The sequence below is a fragment of the Arctopsyche grandis genome, chromosome 8, assembly GCF_051622035.1.
Source record: "Arctopsyche grandis isolate Sample6627 chromosome 8, ASM5162203v2, whole genome shotgun sequence".
NCBI classification, from domain to species: Eukaryota; Metazoa; Arthropoda; class Insecta; order Trichoptera; family Hydropsychidae; genus Arctopsyche; species Arctopsyche grandis.
In genome coordinates, this window is record NC_135362.1 from 4120286 (window position 1) to 4145965 (window position 25680).

General features: G+C 33.2%; 1 protein-coding gene across 6 annotated transcripts; it reads right to left on the reverse strand.

The window, feature by feature from the left end:
- Nucleotides 1-987: 987 nt before the first annotated feature.
- Nucleotides 988-22746, reverse strand: Nagk (N-acetylglucosamine kinase). 6 transcript variants are annotated; one of them, XM_077437182.1, is made up of 7 exons: nucleotides 15358-15461; nucleotides 11944-11992; nucleotides 3163-3346; nucleotides 2831-2993; nucleotides 2111-2200; nucleotides 1865-2041; nucleotides 988-1794 (listed from the first exon to the last, which is right to left on the reverse strand). In XM_077437182.1, the coding sequence occupies exons 2-7, from the start codon at nucleotides 11982-11984 to the stop codon at nucleotides 1334-1336; spliced, it is 1116 nt and encodes a 371-aa protein (XP_077293308.1). In that variant the 5' UTR covers nucleotides 11985-11992; nucleotides 15358-15461; the 3' UTR covers nucleotides 988-1333. The 6 variants fall into 6 exon arrangements, with proteins under 6 accessions (XP_077293308.1, XP_077293309.1, XP_077293311.1 ...); XM_077437183.1 differs by lacking the exon at nucleotides 15358-15461 and adding an exon at nucleotides 22500-22746 and having other exon boundaries at nucleotides 1074-1794; XM_077437185.1 differs by lacking the exon at nucleotides 15358-15461 and adding an exon at nucleotides 21266-21700 and having other exon boundaries at nucleotides 1074-1794.
- Nucleotides 22747-25680: the final 2934 nt, after the last annotated feature.

A 25680-nucleotide genomic window follows, 5' to 3' on the forward strand; every position in this document is an offset into this window, starting at 1 on the left:
AATGTAGGTCTTTTAGAATTAATTTTGTTTTTATTTCAGTGAATTTTCTCGCATCCCTGCACATAAGCTGAACAAATTTTTGCTATATTACTTACTATCCCCTTTACTTGTTGCCTAATATCAGTGAAAATATGTGAACTGAAGTTTGTATCATTAATATTTTATAAGCATTTTAAATTGAATAAATAAATATTTATTATTATTATTGCCATAGAAAATAAACAAAAGACTTCTGATAGTTTTAGTTAAAAGGCTAAAAGTGTGCCCAGTGGTAAAAAATGTTAAACAAAATGTATTTTTATTTTCATAGTTGGTAATTTGTAAATTTTGTTATGAAATATTGCAATTTTAGGTTAATTTAAATTTAGCTGTATATTTGCTTACAAACTTTTTATTTTATTTTTTTTATTATTACATTTCTTTTAAGATATCTATTTGAATATGCGAGTAGGAAATGTGGTAGAATGTCTGTATTTTATTCACGATTTTATCAACATGGAAAATATTTATAATATAAGAAGAAAATAAAAGAGCAATATTTTCCTCTGAGGTTTTATATACATTTTTTGCGTCCTCGTATTAAAAGACTTGTTTCCAAAGCATGATTCCCTATCCTGACTCAGTTATATAAAAAAAAATACACACAATTAGATTTATCATCACTTCTAGTTTAAAATATGTATAAAAAAATATACCAGTTTTGATTATAAGCGAGAATATTTTGATTTTTGTTCGATTTATAGTAGCTGCCAGTATTAATTATATTTCATATTAAGATAAGTCGGTTAGTATTTGATAGTATTCAGTGATTTTTTTCAGCACCGGAGTGTGTTTGCAATGTAATAGAGAATATATAGTGTCATTCAAAAGTCACTGAATCTTGTCATTGTTTTATTTCTATAACTTACACAATAGATTTGTTTTTTCTTTATATATATATATATAAAATATATAAATATAAAAAAACCTTAAAAATAAATATTATTTACAATTAAATATTTACAATGTACACTTGATTTACGGTGGATTTGTTATATATTCGATGGTTTTTTTATTTTTTTTATTTATTTATTCCACTGTTGTAATGTATGGTTTTTGTTTCGGTAATTTGATGTTTGAATAATATAAATATTTTTAATGTTTCTCGTAGAACACAGTGACCAAGTTTATGTTTGCATTATAAAATAGGTAGTATTTCGTAATGATTATAAAAATCTTTATTGTTATTTCAAAGGGAATGTATTTCTTTAAAATGTTTATCAAATATAAAAATTACAATATCAAAATAATATCTATAGTTTTTGTTCCGTTCTCTCGCTTCGAAGAAACGCATTTAAATTTTTCCATTCGACCAAAGTGCGATCAAATCTTTGACCTCGGACGTTTTGTGCTTTCCGTTGGTGATGGGACTGTTTTTCACGCCATTTTTGCCCTCGTATTTGTAAAATATATTGTAATTTTTTTCATAATGCCTTTTGAAATCGAAATTGATAAAATCGGCAGCCAAATAAATTGTCCCTAACGACGTCGACGTAGTCAGCCTCAACAATTCGATATCGAACGATATTTTCTCCTGCCCTAATACTTCCACGAATCCCGGCTTCAGGAAGTCCCAGCTGAGCCACACGGAGCCAACGCACACGATCTTCAGCGGGTCTCTCGCGTACAGGACCGGATCCATTTTCGGCACGAGAGCCATCACAGTCTTGGCCATGAGTTCTCCGGCTTCTTTGAAAAGATACAGGGAGAGTGCGTCCCCGTCTTTAGCACCCACTGCCAACTTCGAACACAAACCTTGAACAAAGATCACAAATTAGCATTCGGCACTAACAGCAAAACCTTTTCACGCAGTAATAACTTTTACCTGCAAACATGGGCTTATCGAATTTCGCATAGCAGTGATCTAAAAGATCAGTCCTCGTCGTTACGTTGAAGTGCTTTTTGATGGCATCCCAGACAAAGTCGGTGGGATGTGGCGGCTTCGCAAAATTGTCTTCCTGGTCGAAGTAAATTTTGATGGCTCGGTGCGAAATCCAATACGCTGAAAAAATTTCGCAATGAGCGATTGTTTCGACTCTTATTATATATCACCATGTATGATATTATATACCGCTAGCCTCGTCGCCAAGTAAATATCCCCATCCTCCGCATCCGTGTTGTGAACCGTCAGGATTGCACAGCAATGTATTTGAACCAGTCCCTGGAAACGTTATTTTTCAAAGATAATGATATTCGGTCATTGACACAGTTATATAGGTGAACAATACTCGTTATTATAATTAAAAAAAAAAAACATGCCTACTGATTGCGATGGCGAAAATAATATGTTGAGTTTGATAACAGCATTGTTACGGCGACATATGCGTAATAAAATTTGTTTGATACTTAAAAGCCTTTGAAATATACATACATATGTTCATTATGCTGATTTCAAAAGACTTAACGTACTTGGTTATTAATTATTGGTGCATTTTCTCAAACTAAAATGTATTATTATATAACGTGATCAGTGATCGATTCTGAGTTCGAATCAGTCAAAATCTCTAGTTCGAATTTTTGTATGATCACAAAATTTCATTTATTGTTACTACTTACATAGATAAAGTAAAAATGTCAGAAGAAATGCTAGTCATTGGTCACTACATAGAACTAAAATAAATCGACGGTGAAATAATATCAGTGACAAAGGCTTTCAGCAATGCTACAAGATTAATAATTTACTAAAAAGTTTTAAAATCCAAGTGGCTAACAACTGCTTTTAAGTTCTTAATACTTGTGGATATGTTCTGCATCTACATAAATAAGCAAACAAATCTAAATAAATGTTTACCACTTATGATAACCAAGCCGCCTCTTGGTGCCGCAGTAGCCACACTTCCTGCCGTGTCGGAGCATACGAGTAGAGATTTAGCAGCATAAGGGGATTCGGCTCGTACAGCATCAGCTAACTTTTGATTGCTGGCCTCTTGCTCGCATCCCGACAACGAGAGACCCTAAAAAAAAAAAAAAAAACAACAAAATATATCACCATTCATCAAATAATGCAATTTGTGTACTTAGAGAGTAATCTTTTAATAACGCCAATAAATAATTTCAATTGGATTATCAGATGCTTTAATAAAATTTTCGCTTATCAGAGAATTTATGTGTCGAGATACGTACGAGTACGTCCAGGTGTTTGTCTTCAGGTATGCCGGCTAAACGCTTTCCCTGGGCGACCATGTTTGATATCCTCTTGGCGCACTCTTCGACGCCCAGCATCCAGTGGTTGGTGCCGGGGCCGGTGACGCTTGCCAACTCTTTGCCATTGCCGTTGCAAATTGACAGTCTTGAATGTGTCGCTCCACTGTGGATTGAAATCGTTTTTTAATTGAAACCAAACTTAACAAGGCTATAGATGCGTTCATATATGGGTAGTGCTATAGTTGTATAGTTATTGGCCACATCGGGGCATAGTTTTTAGCTACTTGAACTAAAGCAATACGCATATCAATGGGATAGTATTATGCGGGTATGAGGCGACTTTGTTGGTAATGCACAACTATTTATTTAGACGGCCGGGAAGGAAGTTATCGCTTCCCGCGAAGCGTTGGCCAGCCAATGGTTTTACGGCCAGTACCTTGGGGTTGCCGCAGTATATTATGGTTATAGTTGCATAGTTATTGGCCACGTCGGGTTATAGTTTTTGGCCTCTTGAACTAAAGCAATACGCATATCAATAGGATAGTATTATGAGGGTATGAGACGATTGTGTTGGTAGTGCACAACTATTTATTTAGACGGCCGGGAAGGAAGTGATTGATTCCCGCGAAGCGTTGGCCAGACAATGGTTTTACGGCCAGTACCTCGGGGTTGCCGAAGTATATTACGGTTATAGTTGTATAGTTATTCGCCAGTTCGGGGAATAGTTTTCAGCCACTTGAACTAAAGCAATACGCATATCAATGGGATAGTATATTACGCTATAGTTTTATCATATTTATCATATGATAAAATTATTTAACATATTTATCTGGTAACCTGCGCTCATCATTACTTTCTTAATTTGAATGTGATGAATGAGTGGAATCTTAATCTACTCTCTTCCATTTGGGCCTCGCTGTGATTTTATTTTTTATTCATATTTTGTTTTATTTTATTTTACTTTTTCTTTCTCCTTTGTACATTTTTATATACTATTTTAATTTTGCTCAGTGTAAACAAAGAATGGGATTTATGGATTTTATTTTTAATTTTTACACTTTTGTTATTTTTTTTTTCTCTCTGAATGATGTATTATTTTCCTTTTTACTTTTTTTTTATTATTTTATTTTACCATGTTTTCTGCTTTTGCTTTTTTCCTTTATTTACAGTTTACTTGTTTTTATATCATGTTTTTATATCTTTTTCAAATGTAGGCCATTGTGGCGCATTAGGTTCTTCCTGTAATGCCACAATGGTCCAAAACTATTAAATAAATAAATCATTATTGGCCACTTTCGGGCATAGTTTTTAACCACTTGAATTAAAGCAACACACTTGTCAATGGGATAATGTATTACTATCAGTTAGTAGGAGCATCATTGAGGGCACGTAGGATCCTAACAATTCCCGGTTTTTATTATTCAACTTTAAAATCCAGCGGCCAATAATTATAGCGTTACATATAAATAAAGGTTATGAGCAGATTTGGGCGGTAAGTATGCTGCCATAAAATAACAATAGACCTCTCCATTGTCTGAGAAAGCAAGAGAGCAAAAAAAAAAAAATGGTTGATAATAATGAACCATTTTTTTAGCCGTCGAGCATCGTGTCCGCCTGTCTGGTTATGAGTTATTCTACAACTTTAAAATCAAAATTGCAAATTACAACATACTAATTAATTAATACTAAGATAGTAATTAACATGGCTTCTCTCTATATAGCATTTGACGTTTTTTGAGAATTTTACCCATACCTTTGAACCCCTGTATGTACATAAGTATTTAAATAATTATATTTAGAAGAAAAAAAAAACTAGAAATATTCCCATAAATCAGAGACCTAAGTAATTCAAGTACTCGGTAATGATAAAAAACCTATTTATTATTTAAATATATTTTTATAACCGATTGATGAATTTTATTGAAATATTTTGCTATATTTAAGCACCACCTCATACTTAACGAACATTTAATAAACATTTCGAATGTTTTATCTTTTCTCACACGACAAGACAACACTCGGAAACCCACTTTCGATTTACTCCAATTAGCACACCGATTACAAAACTCAACGACACAAGTTCAAATGTTATTGAAATTGACGATAAGTCGCTTATGAAGAACCAAAGGTCAACTCGCACAATTGTTGTTAAACGAAAACAATTGTACAAAACAACAAATGTGGCCTACGCAGGCTTGTGTGTACTGATACACCACCACAAACTCTAATCCCACATCAATAACGGCTTCAAATGCAACCATTAAAGCGTGCAAAATTTAAATATTCGCATAAAAATGGGTCGAGTTGAGCATCGCAACTAGAAACTATGTGTACTAGGAATAGAAAGCTTCGGAGCCGAACCCGCTGGGCACATTACGAATCGACAAACACCCGGTTAATTCGACGATTCTTATCAGCTCTTCTATCAGATTCGTATCGCAGACTATTGGGCAATGTAATTACAGCGATCAAATTTTTTTAATCTGCAAGGATTTCTGTCATCGGCCAAAATAAAACATTATACATTTTTTTAGAAATAAAATTTATATTTTACCATGAGTTACACCTATGGTATAAAAATTGGACATATATAAATTTGAAACCATATTCAAATAGTGACAAATATACCGGCAGAATAGACTAGTGGTTAGTCTTAATGTAATTCTTTGAACAGAGTGGTCACGGGTTCAAATCCCACTGATTTCCGCTGGCCCGACCTTGGATTTTTGACTTCAGGTCGATCGTTTCCTATCAGAGTGTACCAATTTATTTGATTTTTCATTGAAACGGTTCCAACAAATTGGCAACCTTACCCATTTTCTCGCAAATCTCGAATTTCGCCGAATTGTGTAAAATGCTGCAAATTTACAAATCTGACCATAGATTTCTCTGTGGGTGTTAATTGATATGTATAATACTTGTATCAAATGTACAATGTTTCTGGCCATGAAGGCGCATCGGGGTTACCCGTTAGGCCTTCCTGGTATAGATTAAAATAAATAATACAAATAAATAATAGGTAGGATGGTTTTTGCCTATTTGATGATGAGGAACCGTTTCAACGATGAAATCAGATAAATTGGCCAAACTTTGATGGGAAACAATTTACTTGGAGTCATAAATATACAAGTCCGACCAGCAGCACTCCAGAAATACTCCAAATAAACTCTTTTAAATCTAAAAAAAGGAACCTCTCGGTGGTTAGCATTAAAGCAATCAACGACCTATACTACTGGCTTATAATTATATTACTAATGCAAATTCTATACTAGATATTAATGAACAAATACTACTCTTGAAATAGGTATCAACGTTTGGAGGTACACTCCGGAGATGAAAACACAATTTAAGTTGCACGGTTTTATAAATTATGATTTTTTTCTTCAACTCTTGGAAAAACACATTCATTCAGACTTTTATACATGTCAAGTCATATCGAGGTTGAAAATAGATGATTCAATATGAATTTGAAAATAAATAAATACTTCCCCGACCTCCTTTACCGGGCGATTCTGTCATCCAGATATTATTTTCCCACGTAAGATAAGAGACAGTCGCAATTATTCTTTTGGAATACTGTGTGGAACTCATGTAGGTAGATCCCTATCTGACAGTTTTCCTACATATGTACGTACATAGGTTTTATGGGATGGGAAATAGGACAATTGTCGTCGTAGTACAACAGCGCGGTGTCTTGTGATTGTTGTCAACAGTGTTAGATAAGAGGATTAAGTACGAGGATGCAATATAGTGTTATCGCGGCTAACATTGCACTTGAAAACTAGAAGTATTACGACATTTTATCGAAAGCGTATTAACATATGATCAATTGCCGTGAGTATAATGTAAATATGTGTGCCGACTCTATAGATGACTGTCATAAAAATGTACGACGCTTATCTTTTCTGTCTGTTAAATTACTGTTCAGTTTGAAATTGCACGTATGTATCAATGGCAATATATAATGTGTAATCTAGACATTCTAGCGATTCGTTTACGGCTGTTGCCCGGTGTGCAGTCTATATTTTAGAGTTTATTATTTTATTTTATCTTTAATTTATACCAGGAAAGCCTAAGAGGTAATCCGAATGCGCCTTCCTGGCCAGAAACATTGTACATTTGATACAAATATGATTAGTATTATACAAAATACATATCAATTAATATCCACAGAGACATCTATGGTCAAATTTGTAAATTTGCAGCATTTTATACACTTCAGCGAAATTCGGGATTGCTGAAAACTTGAGATTTTGCGAGAAAATTAGTAAGGTTGGCAATTTGTTGGAGCCGTTTCAATGAAAATCAGATACACTGGCAAACTCTGATAGGAAACGATCGACCTGGAGTCACACATCCAAGGTCTGGCCAGCGGAAACCAGTGGGATTTGAACCTGTGATCACTGATCAAAGCATTATATGCTCACCACTAGTCTATTCTGTTGTTTGAAAATAAAATATTATTGAGAATTGTTTATACTCCTATAGTGCTCCTTTTCACTACCAATTGATACAACTATAGTATTTCACTGTCAATTGACGTTACTGTATTGTTTTAATGATAACTATACCCTGGCTAATAACAATACATTAAGAAAAAAAAATATGAAACTTATTTATTTATTAAAGTTTAAGTTTGGACCATTTTGGCATTACAGGAGTCCCTAATGCGCCACAATGGTCGAAAAAATACAGAGATGTGAGAAAAATAAAAATATATACATATGTATATAAACAGACAAAAAGTAAATTTATACATAATCATAAAAAACAATAGCATTATAGCAGATAAAGTAAAAATACCAAATAATAAAATACGAAGTAGGGAATGTCTCGCACCCATAGCCAGCACCAATATATAAGAATCAGCCGCAAATATATAACCTCCCTGCGAGGCCCAAATGGAAGAGAGAAGTTCAAAATTCCACTCACACATCACATTCAATCATAAAAATAATGATGAGTACAGGCTACCAGACAAATAGGTTAAAATAATCTCCGATAACCTACGCTCACTGATGTGAAAGATATCGCATTTAGGCTCGGTAGCAACGATTTAATTGAGAAGTCGGATAACTATTGGGACAGGAGCCTATCGATAAAGCACTGTGCGAGCAGGAGACACAACCATCTAATGATGATGATGAAACGTATGAAAATTACATTAAAAACATTCAATAGTTTATATTCTACATTAAAAAATGAATCACATTTCTTACAGAACTATCAAATACATATATTCTAGACTAATTCATTTAGTTCATCCCGTTGGCTTAATATTTTATGAATGCTTAGTGAAATCTTTTTTCAGGAATGTATTGAACTGAAAAGTCAATCGAGACAGTTCATAGTGTATAGTTATTGGCCACTTCAACTATTGTAAAACCATATACACCTGTAGGGGCTCTACGACATGGTCGAGTTTGGTTCACCATCCTGCGAGCTGGGACCGCTTTGACCATGTTGGTGGCCACCACTTCCTTCCCGACCGTCACATTAAATAGTCGTGCATTAAACCACACCACCATTCCAATCGCTAATGTCTATAAACTAGTATACCATCAGTTAGTAGTAGACAGGAGCACCATTAAGGGCACAGAAGGTTCACAGGGACGTGATTATTTTTTTATTTTGTAATCAGTGTAACATATGTACATTGGCCAACAACTGTGGCGTTTCCTCTAGCCTACAAGCTTCTAAAATGCATTCAATCAGTATTGATTGTTATTACTACCAAGATTTGAGTCAGAGCGACAGCTCCTATTAAATAACAGGCCCGATCTCACACAATTTCATCAGCAATCAGACTTGACAAAGTTGACAGATTTAAAAACGGACCTTCCATGCCTATCAACTGAAGATGCCGCTACTTATGTATATATATTTATTTGCAAATTATACAATCCATAATTTACCACTGATAAGATTCTGTATGCATAGTATATTCATATGTAACTATATGTATTATCTATGCAGTGTTGGTGACGAAATTACAGAGATATCACACATATGTATATGAGTGCAGGAGATAGCTGATAAAAAAAACGCACTCGTTGACCGTGAAATTTGGAAATCCATTACGAGATCTTTGGACATTATCGGAATGCCATACGACAGGTGTTTATGTATATGTATACATAAATATGTACTTATATATTGATTTTGAAACACGACGTGTGCTACGTCTCGTATACAGAACCCGTTATTTTACTCGCACAACCTGATTCATAACCGAAGCGTAAATTTGTAACAGATTTACATGAAAAGAATGACTTGTTTAGCTTAAAATTTTTAACTCTTTAATCTGAATATACATATGTATGTACTAGAGATTATGTTTATTAGCTGGATTGATTTATATGTATATTGATTAATGTATATGTAATGATTATATCTTGACAGTGGCGGCTAGTAAGAATTAATAGGGGGGGGGGGGGCTGCAGAGAACAATCGGGTTGTATTAGCTCGTTGACCATATCGGTGATCAAATGCAGACAAAAATAGCATGCATATGTACTATACTAGGAGGTCTGCAGCCCCGCAGCTCACATGGATGGCAAAAATAGCAGGCATTTGTACTATACTGGGAGGGCTGCAGCCAGTGCCGGCCTTACACCCGATGGCGCCCTCGGGCAATTTTTTCTAAAAACCCTTGGAAAGAACTTTCGCCTTTGGCGCTCTGATCTAAAATTTTGAAAGGCTTTTGGCGCTCTAATTTTAAATTTTAAAGCGCCTTCGGCGCATCGTTCGGCGCCCTAACTTATTTGGCACCCTTGGGCACCACCCGACCTAGCCCCCCCCTAAAACCGGCACTGGCTGCAGCCCGCAGCCCATATAGACCAGCCGCCACTGGATCTTGGTCTGATTGTGCAGCACATGCAATACATTTATATAGTGGATATTGGGTTGGATAGTAAAAAAGTCGAATTGGCAAAAATACTGCGATGATTTCTAATTTTTGTATGTACGTCCATTTATTTATTTATTTATTTTACATACATATTTTTACATACATACATATATACATACATATGTATGTAGTATTGGAATAGTCTTGACTTTTATAAAAAAAAAATTTTTTGGTTTTTAAAACAAGGGAAAATTTCTTGTTTACAGTTTACTTTTATTATTTCAAGGATTTGAAATAAGAAAAAAAATCTAAAAATTCTCCTTTCACCCTTTTGGGTTCGAAATATAATTTTTTAATGTTATTTTACATATTTATCTTAAGGAAGAAATAAGACTGAGACTGTTATTAAAATATTTACATAAATACACTTGGAAAAAAATAGTATTAAAAAATATATACATATTGTATATGAAAACTTGGTAAGTCAAAATGTCGAAGGTGTTTTTTTTTTCAATATTAGATAGTTATTGTTCCTAATTTAATTTATCATACTACATGTTTTAAGCCTAACGTATTATATACTAGTGGTTTTACCCGGCTTCGCTCGGTATTTATAATATGAAATAAATATTGTTAAACACAAAACATTATATTTAATGTCTTGCGAGATATTTTTCGAAATGAAGAAAGGTGGACTTTTGCCACTTTGAATTATAACGACTCATCTGTAAAAATGATCACATTATATGTATCATACACACTTTTTTAAATAAAAACATGTTATGATTAATCGAAATCTTTTCCCTTACTTCAACCATAGTACGCTAACCGTACGTCCTTTATTTAAGAGGATAGTCCATTATTTCACTGCTCTGTCCTTTAGATTTAATTATTTTCTAAAATTTCCTTTTTGTCTTTTATTTTGTAATATCGACTATTGCTAAGAATATCAACGCCAAAATATTTAAAAATACAATTCAATCAAACCTGCATTGATTACACTGAGCAGCAAAAACTGAATTCGAATATGATAATGATTTTTGTTGGTTTATTTTTGTTTATGGGATATGAGCGTTTAAAAAATGTGCCATTTTTATTACAGATTTTTGGCATTTGCAGCCATTAACCCAAAATCTAGTATTACTATGCCGAAAGTGAGAATTGGAATCAACAGTCAGAAGGTCTTCCTATTGATTGTGAAATTTTATTGCTTTAAAAAATGGTCATTGATAATCTAACGAATTTTAAAAGTCAAAAATGTACTATCTTTACGCAATTTTTCCGTCATATAATGATTCACTAATTTTTCACTTTACCACGTTTATAAGAATGGTCACTGTTTTCTATTTCAATATTATTTTTATCTAAACGTACTACATATGTAATTCGAGCGGAAAAAGTCTTTCAAATTGCAATAATGTGTAATAAATATAATTGTACATATATTTTGTATGCTAATATTTTATAATCAATTTAATAAACACAAAAAACATTTTTTTAAGTTATAAAACGATTCTATATTTCCTCCAAAAATATAAAGTCACCGTAACCATATCACATGTACATATTTCTCAAAATATTGCAAGGACAAAATATTGAAATTTACATAAGCTTATCATAAATGATAAGATCTCATAATCATACGGTAACCAATGGCCACGATAAAATTTCCTATTATATTTAATTCATGTAAAGTGATAATTATCTACGTATATACATATATAGTAAATCATTAGCAGTTTTACTAGTTAGTGGTTATTATTGCAATGAAATACGATATTACTATAGATTACATGATGCGTTGGAGTATGTGATTCGCAATTTGCATGTAAATTTTAAATGTGTTTGAATAATATGTGCAAATAATAATATATGAAACACGTATGTATATAAAAACAATATGTACAAACCCTTCGATTCCTCCTAGGAGTACTTCGTCACGATCGCTCATGTCGTTTTCTGAAACAAAGCACAAACCCAAGTTAGATCATCAAGTTGAATGTCCTCTCAGTGAGGTTAAAGGGTTAACGATTAATAGGATCGGTTGCATAAGAGACGTGGAATGCCGTCGAGAAACGATTTTTATAAGTTTCCAATCAAAATCAATCAAATTCCAATCACTCGTGTATGAAATCGTGTTAGTTTTCTCTTCTTTAAATCACTGTTCACACTTCAGCAACACGCTCTAATTTGAAATTGTGCATTATGTTTGTTTAAACTTTATAATAGCGGAATGATTTTATTAATTGTATAATAAGTCAATGCCAAGAATTTTTGCGTTTAAATTTAATGGCAAACTTTCACAAATGCATCCGAGTATTTTTTGTCATGATTTTATTCGTATAAATAAATAAAATTACACAATTAAAGTATGAAGCATGTTGCTTTTCCAGAATGGTTACTCGTCTGTTAAAAAGCACGCATCCTTATCCCAGTAACTGGCATGTGTATACACAGCATTACTATTTCATATATAGCCAGCAGCGTGGCTCGGTGTTTGCGTTGATACTAAGCACCGAGAGGTCAAACAATAAAAAAAAAATAATTATCTATAACATAGATATCTCGCTAATTCTTATATATAGTATTTGTATTATGCTTATATATCTGGTCACAGTGACGCGTTAGAGTATTCTGTTATGTCGCTGTGGCAAAATATTTAAAAATAAATAAAACCGTAGCGTCGTTAGTTTACGATACAGAATCTTTTATCTACATATGTATCTAGATATATTAAAAACCGATAATACATATATAAAGAATTCATGCATAATTATTTAATAAATGCTCAAAAGGTTCATCAAAAGTTCACATATTTAAAGAGAACAAACTAATACACAATATTTTCATAATTTATATATAAATAAAAATATACAACTGAAATATAAACAATACACACGTGATGTTCATAATAATTATAAAACCGATAAGTACAGAAAAACAAATCAGAATGAAGCTCACGTATTAAATATACATAATGCTTGCTAAAATCATGAATACAATAGCCGTAGTCAGGGGGGGGGGGGATTACAAAATAATATATTATAATTTGAATTATGTATGTCAAGATATATCACATGTAGATGTGAAACTTGGACATTGAACGCCAACTTGCTACACAATCCAATGCACTCAAAGAAGTATGGAACGTTGTATGCTCGGCATAACGAGGAAATACAGGAAACGGAATACCTGGGTGAGAAGTATGACAAGATTGATGGCCATAGAGTACAGAGATTGAAATGGCAAAAGGGCAGGCCACGTGGCTAGAAGAATGGACGAAAGGTGGACAAAAGAAGTGCAAGAATGGTACCCGAGACAATGCAAAAGGAAGATGGGTGGACGAAATTAAGAAAAAGTGTGGGGTGAGATGGACGAGAAGTGCGCAAAACAGAGACGAGGGGAAGCGTATTGGAGAGGCTTTCATCCAACAGTGGATGGTGAATGGTTGTAGATGACGATATCACACGATCGTGAATGAATTCTTCGCGCCTTGAATTAACACACATGTTTTATTAAACAAGAAAACCGTATTAAAGTGCCGCGGACGTAATTTTTTCTCGAAAAAATAGCAAGATTAATAAAAAAAAAAGTAACAAAAAATCGATTATTCCATTCAACTTGATTTTCTAGTTGTACGAATTTATTTAAATGTGCCGAAGAATATGTACCTAATATTTGGGTGACCGTGAAAAAGTCGAAAATGTTCGTTTACCATGCATACATATGAAAAACGGTTAGTATATATGTACATATATCAGTGGCGTGCGGTAAAAGTCTCTCTCCCCCCGTCGTACATCCTCACTTAATTTGCGCGAGCAGGATACAACAGGAACAAGAGGAACAGGCTTTTCCTCCCGTATCCTGCGCGCGCACATTAAACAAGGCTGTATGACAAAAAGAGAGATAATTTCACCGCATGCCACTAATATACATATATATTATATATACATAGTACCGTTTACCATGCACCCTTTTTTTGATTTTTCGATTTTCGATCTTTGCCTTCCGAAATTTGCTTTTTCGACCTTTACACTTTCGGTCCCGTGAGGTGGACCCCTAATATTTAGATATACATATACAATTCAATACAGTCTATTCTAGACGGAAAACTAGAGTCAATTTTAATGAAAAAACTTACATAATTTTTCTTATAGACTATATAAAGACTTGAATAGTTTTTATTTTTAAATCACTTGGGGTAGGGGGTGTGTCTGTGTTTCAGCCCCCCCCCCCCCCGAAAAAAAACCCTGGCTACGGCCGTGCGAAATACTATCAATAGTTTACACCCTTAAGAGGGCTGTACACCCGAAACCCTAATTTTGTTACCGTTCCTTTCTTCGATATATATATATTGAGTGAATGCGACAATATATATATTGAGTGAATGCGACAATATATATATTGAGTGAATGCGACAGTTGCGCTTCGACCAGATAAAACGTATTTTAAATTGACAAAATCGAGGTTTCGTATTCTACTATATTCTCCTCCAAAACTGGACCAATTTAAAAAAAAATTTCATCATCGGTATGAGAAAGATACTTTCTGTGCATCTATCGGCGTATTTTTTTTTAAATCGACCGTTAAATAAGCACGCTGGGCTCGTTTCGTGGGTGTAAAAAAGAAGCGATTTTATAGATGTTTGGCGGCTCCTAGCTCATATAAAAAATAATTAATCAAAAAAATAAAACGATAGATGCACCCCAATGGTGGATATCCATAGCATATTAAAAAATAATTTCTCTAGTGCCATAATTGAGGAAGGGAGAAGTATAGTACAAGGCGCTGCTGTCCAGCCCTCTTAAAGCGAGTAGCTATAGCATATGTATGAACAATCTTTTCAAAACTTTGCTCCTATAAAGATATAATCTGCATAAATCCTTCAGACAAGAATATATAATACATATAATATAACAAATTGTTTGAAAGCTAGGAAGAGGTTAGTAAAAACCACTTATTAGACCAAGCATCAGAAAGACCCATCACTTATCAAACCACACGTCAAACTACTGGAACGTCTCTCGGAATCTCTACGCAAAACCGGGTTAACGACTTTGAACTGCAAGCGATGCATTTTTATTTACACAAGTACTCATTCATACAGTATTCGGATCAAAATTCGACGCGAGCTGTGGAGAAGAAATCGAAAGTAACCGAAACTACACACGCTACGACTTTCGCTCTAACGGTCGAATCGCCAGGACCAGACTGGATCCTCGCAGGCAAAAAACCCTCACAGACTTGCAGACTGGACTGCCGCAGACCAGTTTCTGACCGAGTTGGAGTATTTAAAACATATGTATTATTATGTACATGTATACCGGTGTTACGTAAATGGCACGGAGTGGCAGAAGGGAAAGGCGACCGGCTCGTTTGGCGACAGCTCGTCCACTGCCACAAACTGTTCGGTTGTTGTGAAACGAGCATTTATTGCGTGCATAGATAAAACGTAAACAAACGTGTGATCCGCAGATATATCCAGGATTAAAGTGTTGTAAATTAGCAGCAGTAATAATAAAGTGTTTTGTGTGTGCAAGAGCTGGATTAGTGGGCCGGCGCACGTATCCCACAAGATACATAAATGGATCAAATGATAAGGCGGGGGTTCAAGCTAGTGTCCGAGAGCTAAAGCCGGACTAAATTCGGCTGGAAATACCGAATAGATCTTGGAATTAAGTGGTAGGTTTCAAGAATTGATAAAACTTTGAGCGTGTCTTTTTTTCAGAAGCAAAAACGTGGGTACAGTACTCTACATAAATAAGTAGCCTATTCTATGTATAGATATTCTTCTTCATAAGCTAGTGTTACACTTGATTTCAAGCATATACGTATGCTTCTAATTGCTATCAATATCAAAAGAGTAAGTTGAAACAAACCATCTAGATTAGAACTAGAATTCAAATACAACCAGGAAACTTTCAATGGTTGCACAGCCTCTGAATGCAATGCTGTAATGCTATTTTTACTTGTTCCAAATATAATCCACTGAGGTATTGGAAGAATTTGTGTTCTTAAGAGGGCTGGACAGCAGTGCCTTGTCCATACAAACGTACTATACTCTCCCTTTCTCAATTATGGCACTAGAGAAATTATTTTTTAATATGCTATGGATATCCACCATTGGGGTGCGCATCTATCGTTTTATTTTTTTTGATTAATTATTTTTTATATGAGCTAGGAGCCACCAAACATCTATAAAACCGCCTCTTTTTTACACCCACGAAAAGAGTCCAGCGTGCTTATTTAACGGTCGATTTTAAAAAAAATACGCCGATAGATGCACAGAAAGTATCTTTCTCATACCGATGATGAAATTTTTTTAAATTTTGGTCCAGTTTTGGAGGAGAAAATAGTAGAATACGAAACCTCGATTTAGTCAATTTAAAATACGTTTTATCTGGTCGAAGCGCGACTGTCGCATTCACTCAATATATACATATATATTGATATATATTGTCGCATTCACTCAATATATACATACACTCAATATATATATCGAAGAAAGGAACGGTAACAAAATTACGGTTTCAGGTGTACAGCCCTCTTAATGTACTAAATAGATGAAATTTAGAATACCTGAAATATAACATCATATATATAAAGACGGTAATCTGTGTGTGTGGGTGTGTGTGTGTGTGTGTGTGTGTGTGTGTGTGTGTGTGTGTGTGTGTGTGTGTGGGTGTGTGTGTGTATGTGTCCTAACTCTCGCCGAACATAATGAACGAATCGATAAAAATCGATTAATTCATTTTTCGACGAGACGACTTTGTCGCGACTCGAACCGATCACCCCAAATAGCCTGAATATGGGTCTAAATTGAGCTAATGGTCTCGGACATCACGCCAAATCCAAATTTTCATTTCGCCTTTTTTTTTTAAACATTAATTGAAATATTCCTTCTCGCCATATAAAAATACGTAATTTTAATAATTTCATTTAGCGAGGTTTTGAACCATTTTTTTTTCTTTTCATATATAACAATTAAATATATATTTTTAATTGAAATTAATTTATATTTTAGCGATATTTGAAAAATAAAATTAATTCCAAATCACGGAATCGAACTAAGGCCCCCTCGCCCAGAACAGGTCGCTAGCCATTAGACTACAACCTCGACAGAAAAAACGCTCTAAAATTACTTAATATTCGATTAGCCTATAGAAGTATGGGGAACCAATCATTCGCGTATCTTCGGCTTTCGTCGACAATCTTTTTCGATTTCCGATTTCTTATGATCAACCATCAACCAGTATGGGGAACAAATTTTTTTTTTCATATTTTTATTATTTTCAGTTTTTTCATTTTTTTCAAATTTTTCATCTTTTTCATTATTTCCATTTTTTTCATTATTTCCATTTTTTTCGTTATTTTCATTATTTTCATTATTTTCATTATTTTCATTTTTTTCATAATTTTCATTTTTTTGTGCCTTTGTCTTTCCGAAACCAGTCGATTCCATATCTTTAACTTTATTTTTATTCGAGTTTCAATTTCTTTTCGAAACCACCCGTTGAAATCAACGGGCCCTACACTAGTATGTATATAATCGGTGGTAGCTGGTGAACACTTACATTGGGAGTTCATTAGTTTTAGAATTAAAAAAGGAATATGTGAAAGTATAAAAGCTTCTAATATTAAGTTTATATATGGTGAGAGTAAATGAGAGTGAAAAAAGTAGCTATACCACTGTTTCAATGAGTTGCAAAGGGGTGGTAGAAAGAGCGTATGGAAGGCTAGCCGTCATCGCTCAGATCTGACACAAGATTCAGATGTAAATTTTAACGAGTTTACTCTTCTAGTTTCATTTTGGAGACATTTACTTAATTCAATGTTAGCTAACCCTCATATTTCAGTAATATATATATGTATGTAAATGCGATCTTAAAGAGTGGAAGTGGTTCAAAATCAGATCATAATTTTTGACGGGCAGGAATGTCACTGACCTAACAGAGGGAAGCTAACAAAAAACTTGTAAAATAACGACTCTTTAACAAATCAAGGCGATAACTTACTACCTGAAGGACTAGTGTTAGCTAATAAGGGGATAGCTAAAGGGCGGCGTTCGGACGATGTTTTATGCACAAAACATGGTTCACTATTGTCAACCATGCTTTTTTGCTCTCTTACTTTGTACGGTAATGGAAAGGTCTATTGTTATATTGTGTGTACTATTGACCTATCATATATTTCATCAGTGTAGAATACGCATAACTTTTTAAAAATAACCACTCATTTTAAGTGACTTTTGATTATTTTAGTCCTAATTGATCGTAATATTGATCTTTTGAACGAGCCACCCGTTAACAATCATAATACATAAGCGAACATAGGGAAGTAGAGGTTTGTGTTAAAATACCTTAAACCAGTGATTTACCCAGAGAATAAGATTGTTATACAGACATCAGAATGCTCGATTAAAGTTATGGCTAGATAAAGATTATGAAGATAGAAAAGAGTGTTTTATTAAGTCGCAATTTTATTGAGCAAATTTACACGTGTTATTGTTTTTAAGCTTTTTATTGCCATGTACTATTTTTTTAATCTACTTTTAAATGACACATAATCGTATCAACTTATTGATTAACTCGTTGCAAATTCTCAAAGTATTAAAAATAAGAATTAGTATAATAAAGTACTTATAAATCCGTATATTCACATTCTGATTAGAATTTTTGTTATTTTTACAAACAAAACATTCCAATGGAAAAATAACCAATTAATCTAAGAAATTCACGATAGATGATTTGCGTCAAACGAACCAAATATAATTCACACAAAAGTCATTAAACTCACGATTATGATTTACAACAATAAATGTAGTTTAAAAAATCAGCTACAGAATCTAATCAGATTCTAGCGAGCACCTTTTTAACCCTTTGAGTGCTGACAATCTTTTTTGTTGAAAGCCCGCCATGCTGAAAATTTCGCCAACATTTCCAACTATAATTATTTAGAAATCCAATAGAAAGAAGGTATAAAAATTGTAACTAATCCAAACAAACCCTAGATAACTACTGCCGAGGATTTCGAGTTTTGTAAAGGTGTGTTTAGACTCTCTAATATATCTTGTAACAATATAAATTAAACCAAAGAAGTCTGTTGATGAATGTATTTTTCCAAAACTAGTTCCACCTTATTCATTGTTGTTAAAATGTAATGCTCACAATCTAAATGCCAAGCCACAATCTTAAGTACTCAGCAGTTACGGATTTCCATCGAGAAATTCTGCTATGGCTATAAATTCAGAAATTTCGGTGTAAACCAGTCTTTACTTTACCAGAATGACACGGATTACACGACCCATGTTCAATGCATTATTTTTTCAATGCTACCTGGAAAGGCTTAGCGGGTAGTATTCTTGTTTACTTTGTACATGCTCAAAATACAACGCCTATCGGCGTTTTTCACGCCCATGGACTTGTTGACAAAACGCCGATCGGCGTTGGTCAGCATTCAAACGGTTAAATAAAGCAATTTGCCAAAAACATTTAAATAAAGCCATCTGCGTCACACAATCAGTCAACCGAAATGATCATCAACAACTAACCCAACTTTGAACAATGTCCAACAACACTCTAAATAGGAACGAAGACCACACACACTCGAAAATCATCAGTTATAATAAAAATTTTACGACAATGCATTCCGAAAATAGCAACCATACACTTCCTCAATGAATCAGATTAAAACTACATACATACGACAGATCAAAGACCAATCACAAAAAAAACCACAAAGTAAAAAGAGCGATTTTCGATCAAAATCAACCATATCTGTGAATCATAATAACCTATTATCGATTCATCGAAATAGTTTATCTGAGAGATACACTTGAAATTCCAGGTAATTAATTAAATCAAATTTAACCAGTAGTCTTACTATCTTTCGTATTGATTTTGTCACGACAATTGTATCGGCAATGGGATTTTGAAAGCATTTTCAAGGATTTTGTAAAAATTTCCTTCCTGTTAACTACATACATATGTATGTACCTCCTTGCATACTTCGAGTGAAGGTTGACTTACATACAGGTTTTCATTTATCACAATTGAGCTCTAGTTGAACGACCCAGTACTCGCTGAGCCAATTCGTATCAATTGAAGTGACGCGAAATTAGCAATGTTGTCAAATTTGAAATCGCACATGACAGATAACGGACTTGAAAGAGTATTAACTGGCACTCGTGTGGTGTAAGATAGTAATAATTATTATTACAGAGGTGTTCTGTAACTTTTTGATACGCCCAGCACAGTGAACTAATGCTGATGCTGTGTTAAAAATAGCAGAAAAAGTCTCTTATCAGTGGAATTGCGTTGGAGCAAGATTCTCGTGCGTATTTTACATACATTGAAACAATAGTAATAAAAAAAAATGAATATTTTATCGCGAGAAATTTGTTTAAACATTAATAATTTGATAAATTTCCAATTAAATTAAAATATTTTGCTCAAATGGAACAATGGGTCGTAATGTTTTAATGTAACAATTATCAGAATTCAATTGCAGCGATTGTTATTCGTTAAGGTCACGGTTTTATGAAAGCTAAGAGAGTTTTAGTATTTTATTATGTTTTTCAAACCAATATAGTCAACAATAAATGCAATACAATACAGTTATTTATACAATGTTTCAATCACAATTTTGGCCTGTTGATTCTTCGCCCAACGAACGTTCGATAGCATGCTCACTACAGTAGTGCCAACTCAAACGATAATGCCATATTTGGTCTTAACGCCCCTGTTATTTGACATTAGCATTAAATTACATTACATTATTACCAGAGCCGCCCGTTCATATATACGAATTGTGCAAATCACACGGCGAAAAAAAAAAATCCTCGGCTCCACTTTCATTATTACTACATAGACGTGAAACAAAAATCTGAAAGGCGAAGAATGGTAAAAATAAGACTTTTTTCTAGATGTTTTGCCGGATGTTATCCCGGCCGCCTTTTGTATTGTTTTGTATTTTGTACTGAGAAATGATTTTCGCATGCAAACCCATACAACAAGCGTGCGACAGTGAACAAGAAAAGTGACCATGTTCGGTGCAATAAATTTTGTTTACGACGTACAATTCTTAGAATTAGTACGAATCTTACAATATTTGAACGCCACTCGGATGACGTTTTTTTTTTGGCAAAAACGCACGCGCTGAACACCCCTGCCGTACAAATATAATAAAATAGAAGGCAGAAAAAAAAATTGTTTTAACACAGGCTTAACTTACATTAAACGATGTAACAAGAAACTGCATACGTTGAATATTTATAGTCCTATTATTTATAGTTAAACAAATAAATAATTTTATGGATCATACGCGGTTTTTTGTTACAGCGGTTTAGTGGATTCAGAGTGGTCTTTGGATATCAGACTGGTAGTGAGATATATATCACACATCGAACATATTTATATCAAACCAACGTACATATTATGATATTATTTATGTTTAAAATAGCTTGATTATTGGCGTATTATATTACAGGCACTAAAACAGGTAATAAAAACATTAAAAGCGATTTGAGAAAATTTATATACTATAAAATGACTTCTCAGATGTATCAATAGTTGATTTATGTGAGTTCATAAACTGATGATAAAAATTTTAAAGTATGTACAATATGTATATAAAACACCTGTTTCCTGCTGATTTAAGTTTTGTACTAAATTTTCATTACCATTTCCTTACAAATTCAAATATCTAATCAAATCTAAATGCGTTTGATAACTGATAAGTAAGTAATTAATATTTCATTCATAAAAAAATACTATAAATTGAAATAATATTAATTATAAAAAATGAAATTATTTAACTACACAGTATTTCGAGTAAGTACTGTATTATAATCATATCTTAAAAGTAATTTAAAAATTTTCACGACAGCGAAACGTTGCGATTGAGCACAGTTAAAAAAAAACTATCATTTTGTTGACATTTCAAAAGCCTTGAACTTTGCAATGAACGATATTTACATACATAGATTGCGAATTGTTGAAGACGACTGGCAAATATTCACCGTTCGCTTTAGTACAAATCGAAATTTCAAGAATTTCGTGACGAATTCACATATATAAAAAAAAATCAATCAGGTTAATCAATCGGATAATAGTTAATCGTCTGATTACATTCAATTACAATAATTGCAAATATTTCGAGTGGGTGTTTTGTTTACATGCATCGACTAAAAGAAAAGCATCATTTTTAAAAATAAACTAAAAAAAAAACAAATAGCGGTTGTGATTTATGAAAGATATTGCATTATGTAAATGTATCACTGATTTACTCATGCACAAGCCATGCATAGTCAGTACCGAATTTGATTTCAAGTTCATGACTTGATCAAAGGCGAAAATTTGCAGTTGCGTGTGATTTTTACGCGACAATATTTTCGTCATGTGTTTCTTTATTCATGGGTATCAATTTTTCATTCACATATTGCAATTTGTAATAAAAAATTTGGTACCTTTCACCGATATCTGCACTCCAGCTGACACGTCTGCTGACTCGCGGCGATAACGCCGCTAATGAACAAAGCGTACCGATCGATTTGAATATTTATATTGTGAAACGTGTAAAAAATACTGTGAGCTATGACAGGGTCATCCAGTGTTGACAGCAGTTGGGAACTGTCAGATTTGCGCAACGTTCTAGTCAACTGTCATGAGAGCGCGATAGCGAGCGTTTGAAAGCTAGCATGTGAATTTGTATTCATGCAAATTAGCCGGGACGAAAACCGGCAGTGCTTGTATTTGGTTGATAGTAGTTTCAAAATTTGGCAATAGATGTCACTGCGTGGTTGGTGTTTTAAAATTGAATATTACAGAGAATTTATATTTGCAGTATTTGCATGTTTTAATTTAAATATGATTTATTCTGTTATTATCTCGATACTATTATGTCATATAATGAAAAAAAAACAAATGAGTCATATAAGTGGTGCACTTTTTAAAATTAATTTCATATCAATTGTTTTCAATATAAAAAATCGTTTTTACTTTGATTGTATTATTATAGAATTAAAGTATATATTTAACATGTTTTTTTTTTGATTTTTAAATGCTTTTTATTATTACTAAATTATGTCCAAAACAGATCTTATATCTATTTTAATAGCTACTGATCTACTGATCATTTTCTATATTACAATTTGAATTTAAATTTGTTAGTAATCATAGTATTATATTATACTAATGTTAATACAGTACAGCATAATGGGAAGAATAGCTCAAAGACCTATTTTCAATTCTTATAAATGCTCATAATACATTTAATACATAATATTAATTAAAGTCGATGATCTAAAGCAGATTGTGTTTAGGTAATCTGTGTTTATACCTGAAGGGTATAGACATTTTGTTGATATATAACAAAGTCAAATTCCTACATATAATAAAAATCGAAATAGCGAATGATGTATTTTCTCAGTTTTTAATAGTAGTTTCAGAATAAGTTAACAACAGCTTCTATTGTTTTTTTCAGTATCATTTCTAGAGACCAATATTTATAGCATTTTGCAATAGTTGCCCAAATTTCACAATAGATCCTCACTTGTATGATTTTTTCGCATTTATTTATGAACTTTCTCATATAATCATTGCTTTTGATTTTTAAATGCTTTTTATTGTTCACATACATTTTATATCTATTTTAATAGCTACTGGTCTACTGATCATTTTATATTCTACATTTTTTTTTAACTTTATCTACATACATACATATGTACGTAGTAAACTATGTGAAAATTCGAACTCAGAATCGATCACTGATCACGTTTTCATGATCTAGAAAAATTGTGTGTTTATCTGTGTGTGTGTGTGTGTGTCAGTGTATTTTACGGAGTTTTGGAACCCCGTTAGTCCAATCGAACTGAAACTTAGTATCGGTTACTGAAATTCTCATTGATATGACGTAAATTTTTTTCAAATTTTTAAGTTGACCGGAAATGGTACCTCCTCTTATATGCACATAGGTGCCCTCTTTTTTTAAGTTTTTGAAATCAATTATCTCCCAAACCGCTTACAAAATCAGAGTAAAATTTTTTTACATGTAATAGAAATTATAAATTTTATACCCTAAAATTTTATACCGGAAGTAGTACTTTAACTTTAGAGAATCAAGGCTTTTTTTATGTTTTTCTCATAAACATTTTGGTTTATTGAATTCAATATTCATATCTAAAAGTTTAAGCTCAATACCAAGTTATGTATACAATTTGGTAAGCATTTGTCAACTGGAAGTGGCAGTTTACTCTTGTCCGATTTTTCTTCCACTATTTTTTTGGACCCTTTAAGCATGTGTGCTCTTCACGAAAAACTTCAAGTATAATAAGTATAAAATAAATAAAAAAATCACTAAATTTAATAAACCGGAAGTGGGATTTTTTCCTCTTAGAAAGGTCAAAAATGTTGTGGCCACTATTCTTTCCACACCCTGGAACGTATCAAGCTGAAAATTTATATTTGTATTCTTTATGTACTAACTAAGGGCTGATAAGGTTTTGGTCAGAATTTGTAAGCCGGAAGTAGTATTTTTTCAGACAATATTTCCTACATTCTTCGATCGCTTTAGAACATTGCCAATAGAGATTTTAATTGCTTCCGCTGTTTCCATAGTGAAATATAATCGTAATAAACACGTTTGAGAATCCGAAAATTTTGGAGACGATGACAGCCTTATAAGTTACCTTTCCGCCACCCACTCGTTTTGTCAGATTTTAATTGTTTAAACGCCTATAACATCATATTTTTCACACTATATCTTATAAAATTTGCGTTATAGGCTCTCATTATCTCTCATATATATTTGTACTTCACTAATAGGTTATGATTAAAAATTCATTTCATCACAAAGTTCAGAGGCCAACTAGAGGGCTTTGACCAGTGGGGTCAAAATTAACGGAACAACAGTACCATCTGCTTTATGACCACTCGTTAAGCTTCTAGCGCCTCTTCCTGATGTCAGAAGGCTAGTTAACAATATACAAATTAATTTATTTTGAATATTACACTGTACTCCCTTCAGTTCAATAGTTTATGAGCTGTTTAATATCACATTAGATACAAAAAATTGTAATTGATCTTTGAAACAACAAAAAAAAGTGTTGATCAAGAGGTCTTTGCCTCTGACCAGATGCTCAACGAAATACATATGTATACAATTTTTTTACGGTTAATTTTTTAACTTCCCATTGAATATTTGATGTGCGTGTGTCTGCCAAATAGCTAAATCATTTATCTAACTGTCAGATCGAACGTGATTCACGCAACGCTCAAACGCGTATATCAAAAGACACCGAACACGTATCTGGCTTATAAGAATCACCCATTGATGTGTATATTACATACATACATACATATATTCGAGAAATTTTTAATATCTTCTAAAAGGAAATTCGCTCGAAATTGAAATATGAGATTAGCGAAACCACTTCAGACACCCGAATGTAATTAAAAAAATTAGCAAAGTGATATCGTAAAATTCCCCACGGTTATTGCGGTTGTTACCGTAAATGAAAGTGTAACCGCAAGATTAATCTTTTGATTTAATTAAATTAAATCCACGAATGTGATCGTCTCAAAACTGAAATGAACATTAAGTTTGGAACCAGTACGAGTACAACAATGCTTCTCAATTTATTATTTTCG

Bases quoted from the DNA above. Each gene is read 5' to 3' on its own strand.
- Nagk (XM_077437181.1), bottom strand. The intron at 2,994-3,162 runs GTACGTATCTCG...TTTTTTTTTTAG, and splicing joins ACAAACACCTGGACGTACTC to GGTCTCTCGTTGTCGGGATG. The intron at 2,042-2,110 runs GTATATAATATC...AAATTTTTTCAG, and splicing joins ACTTGGCGACGAGGCTAGCG to CGTATTGGATTTCGCACCGA.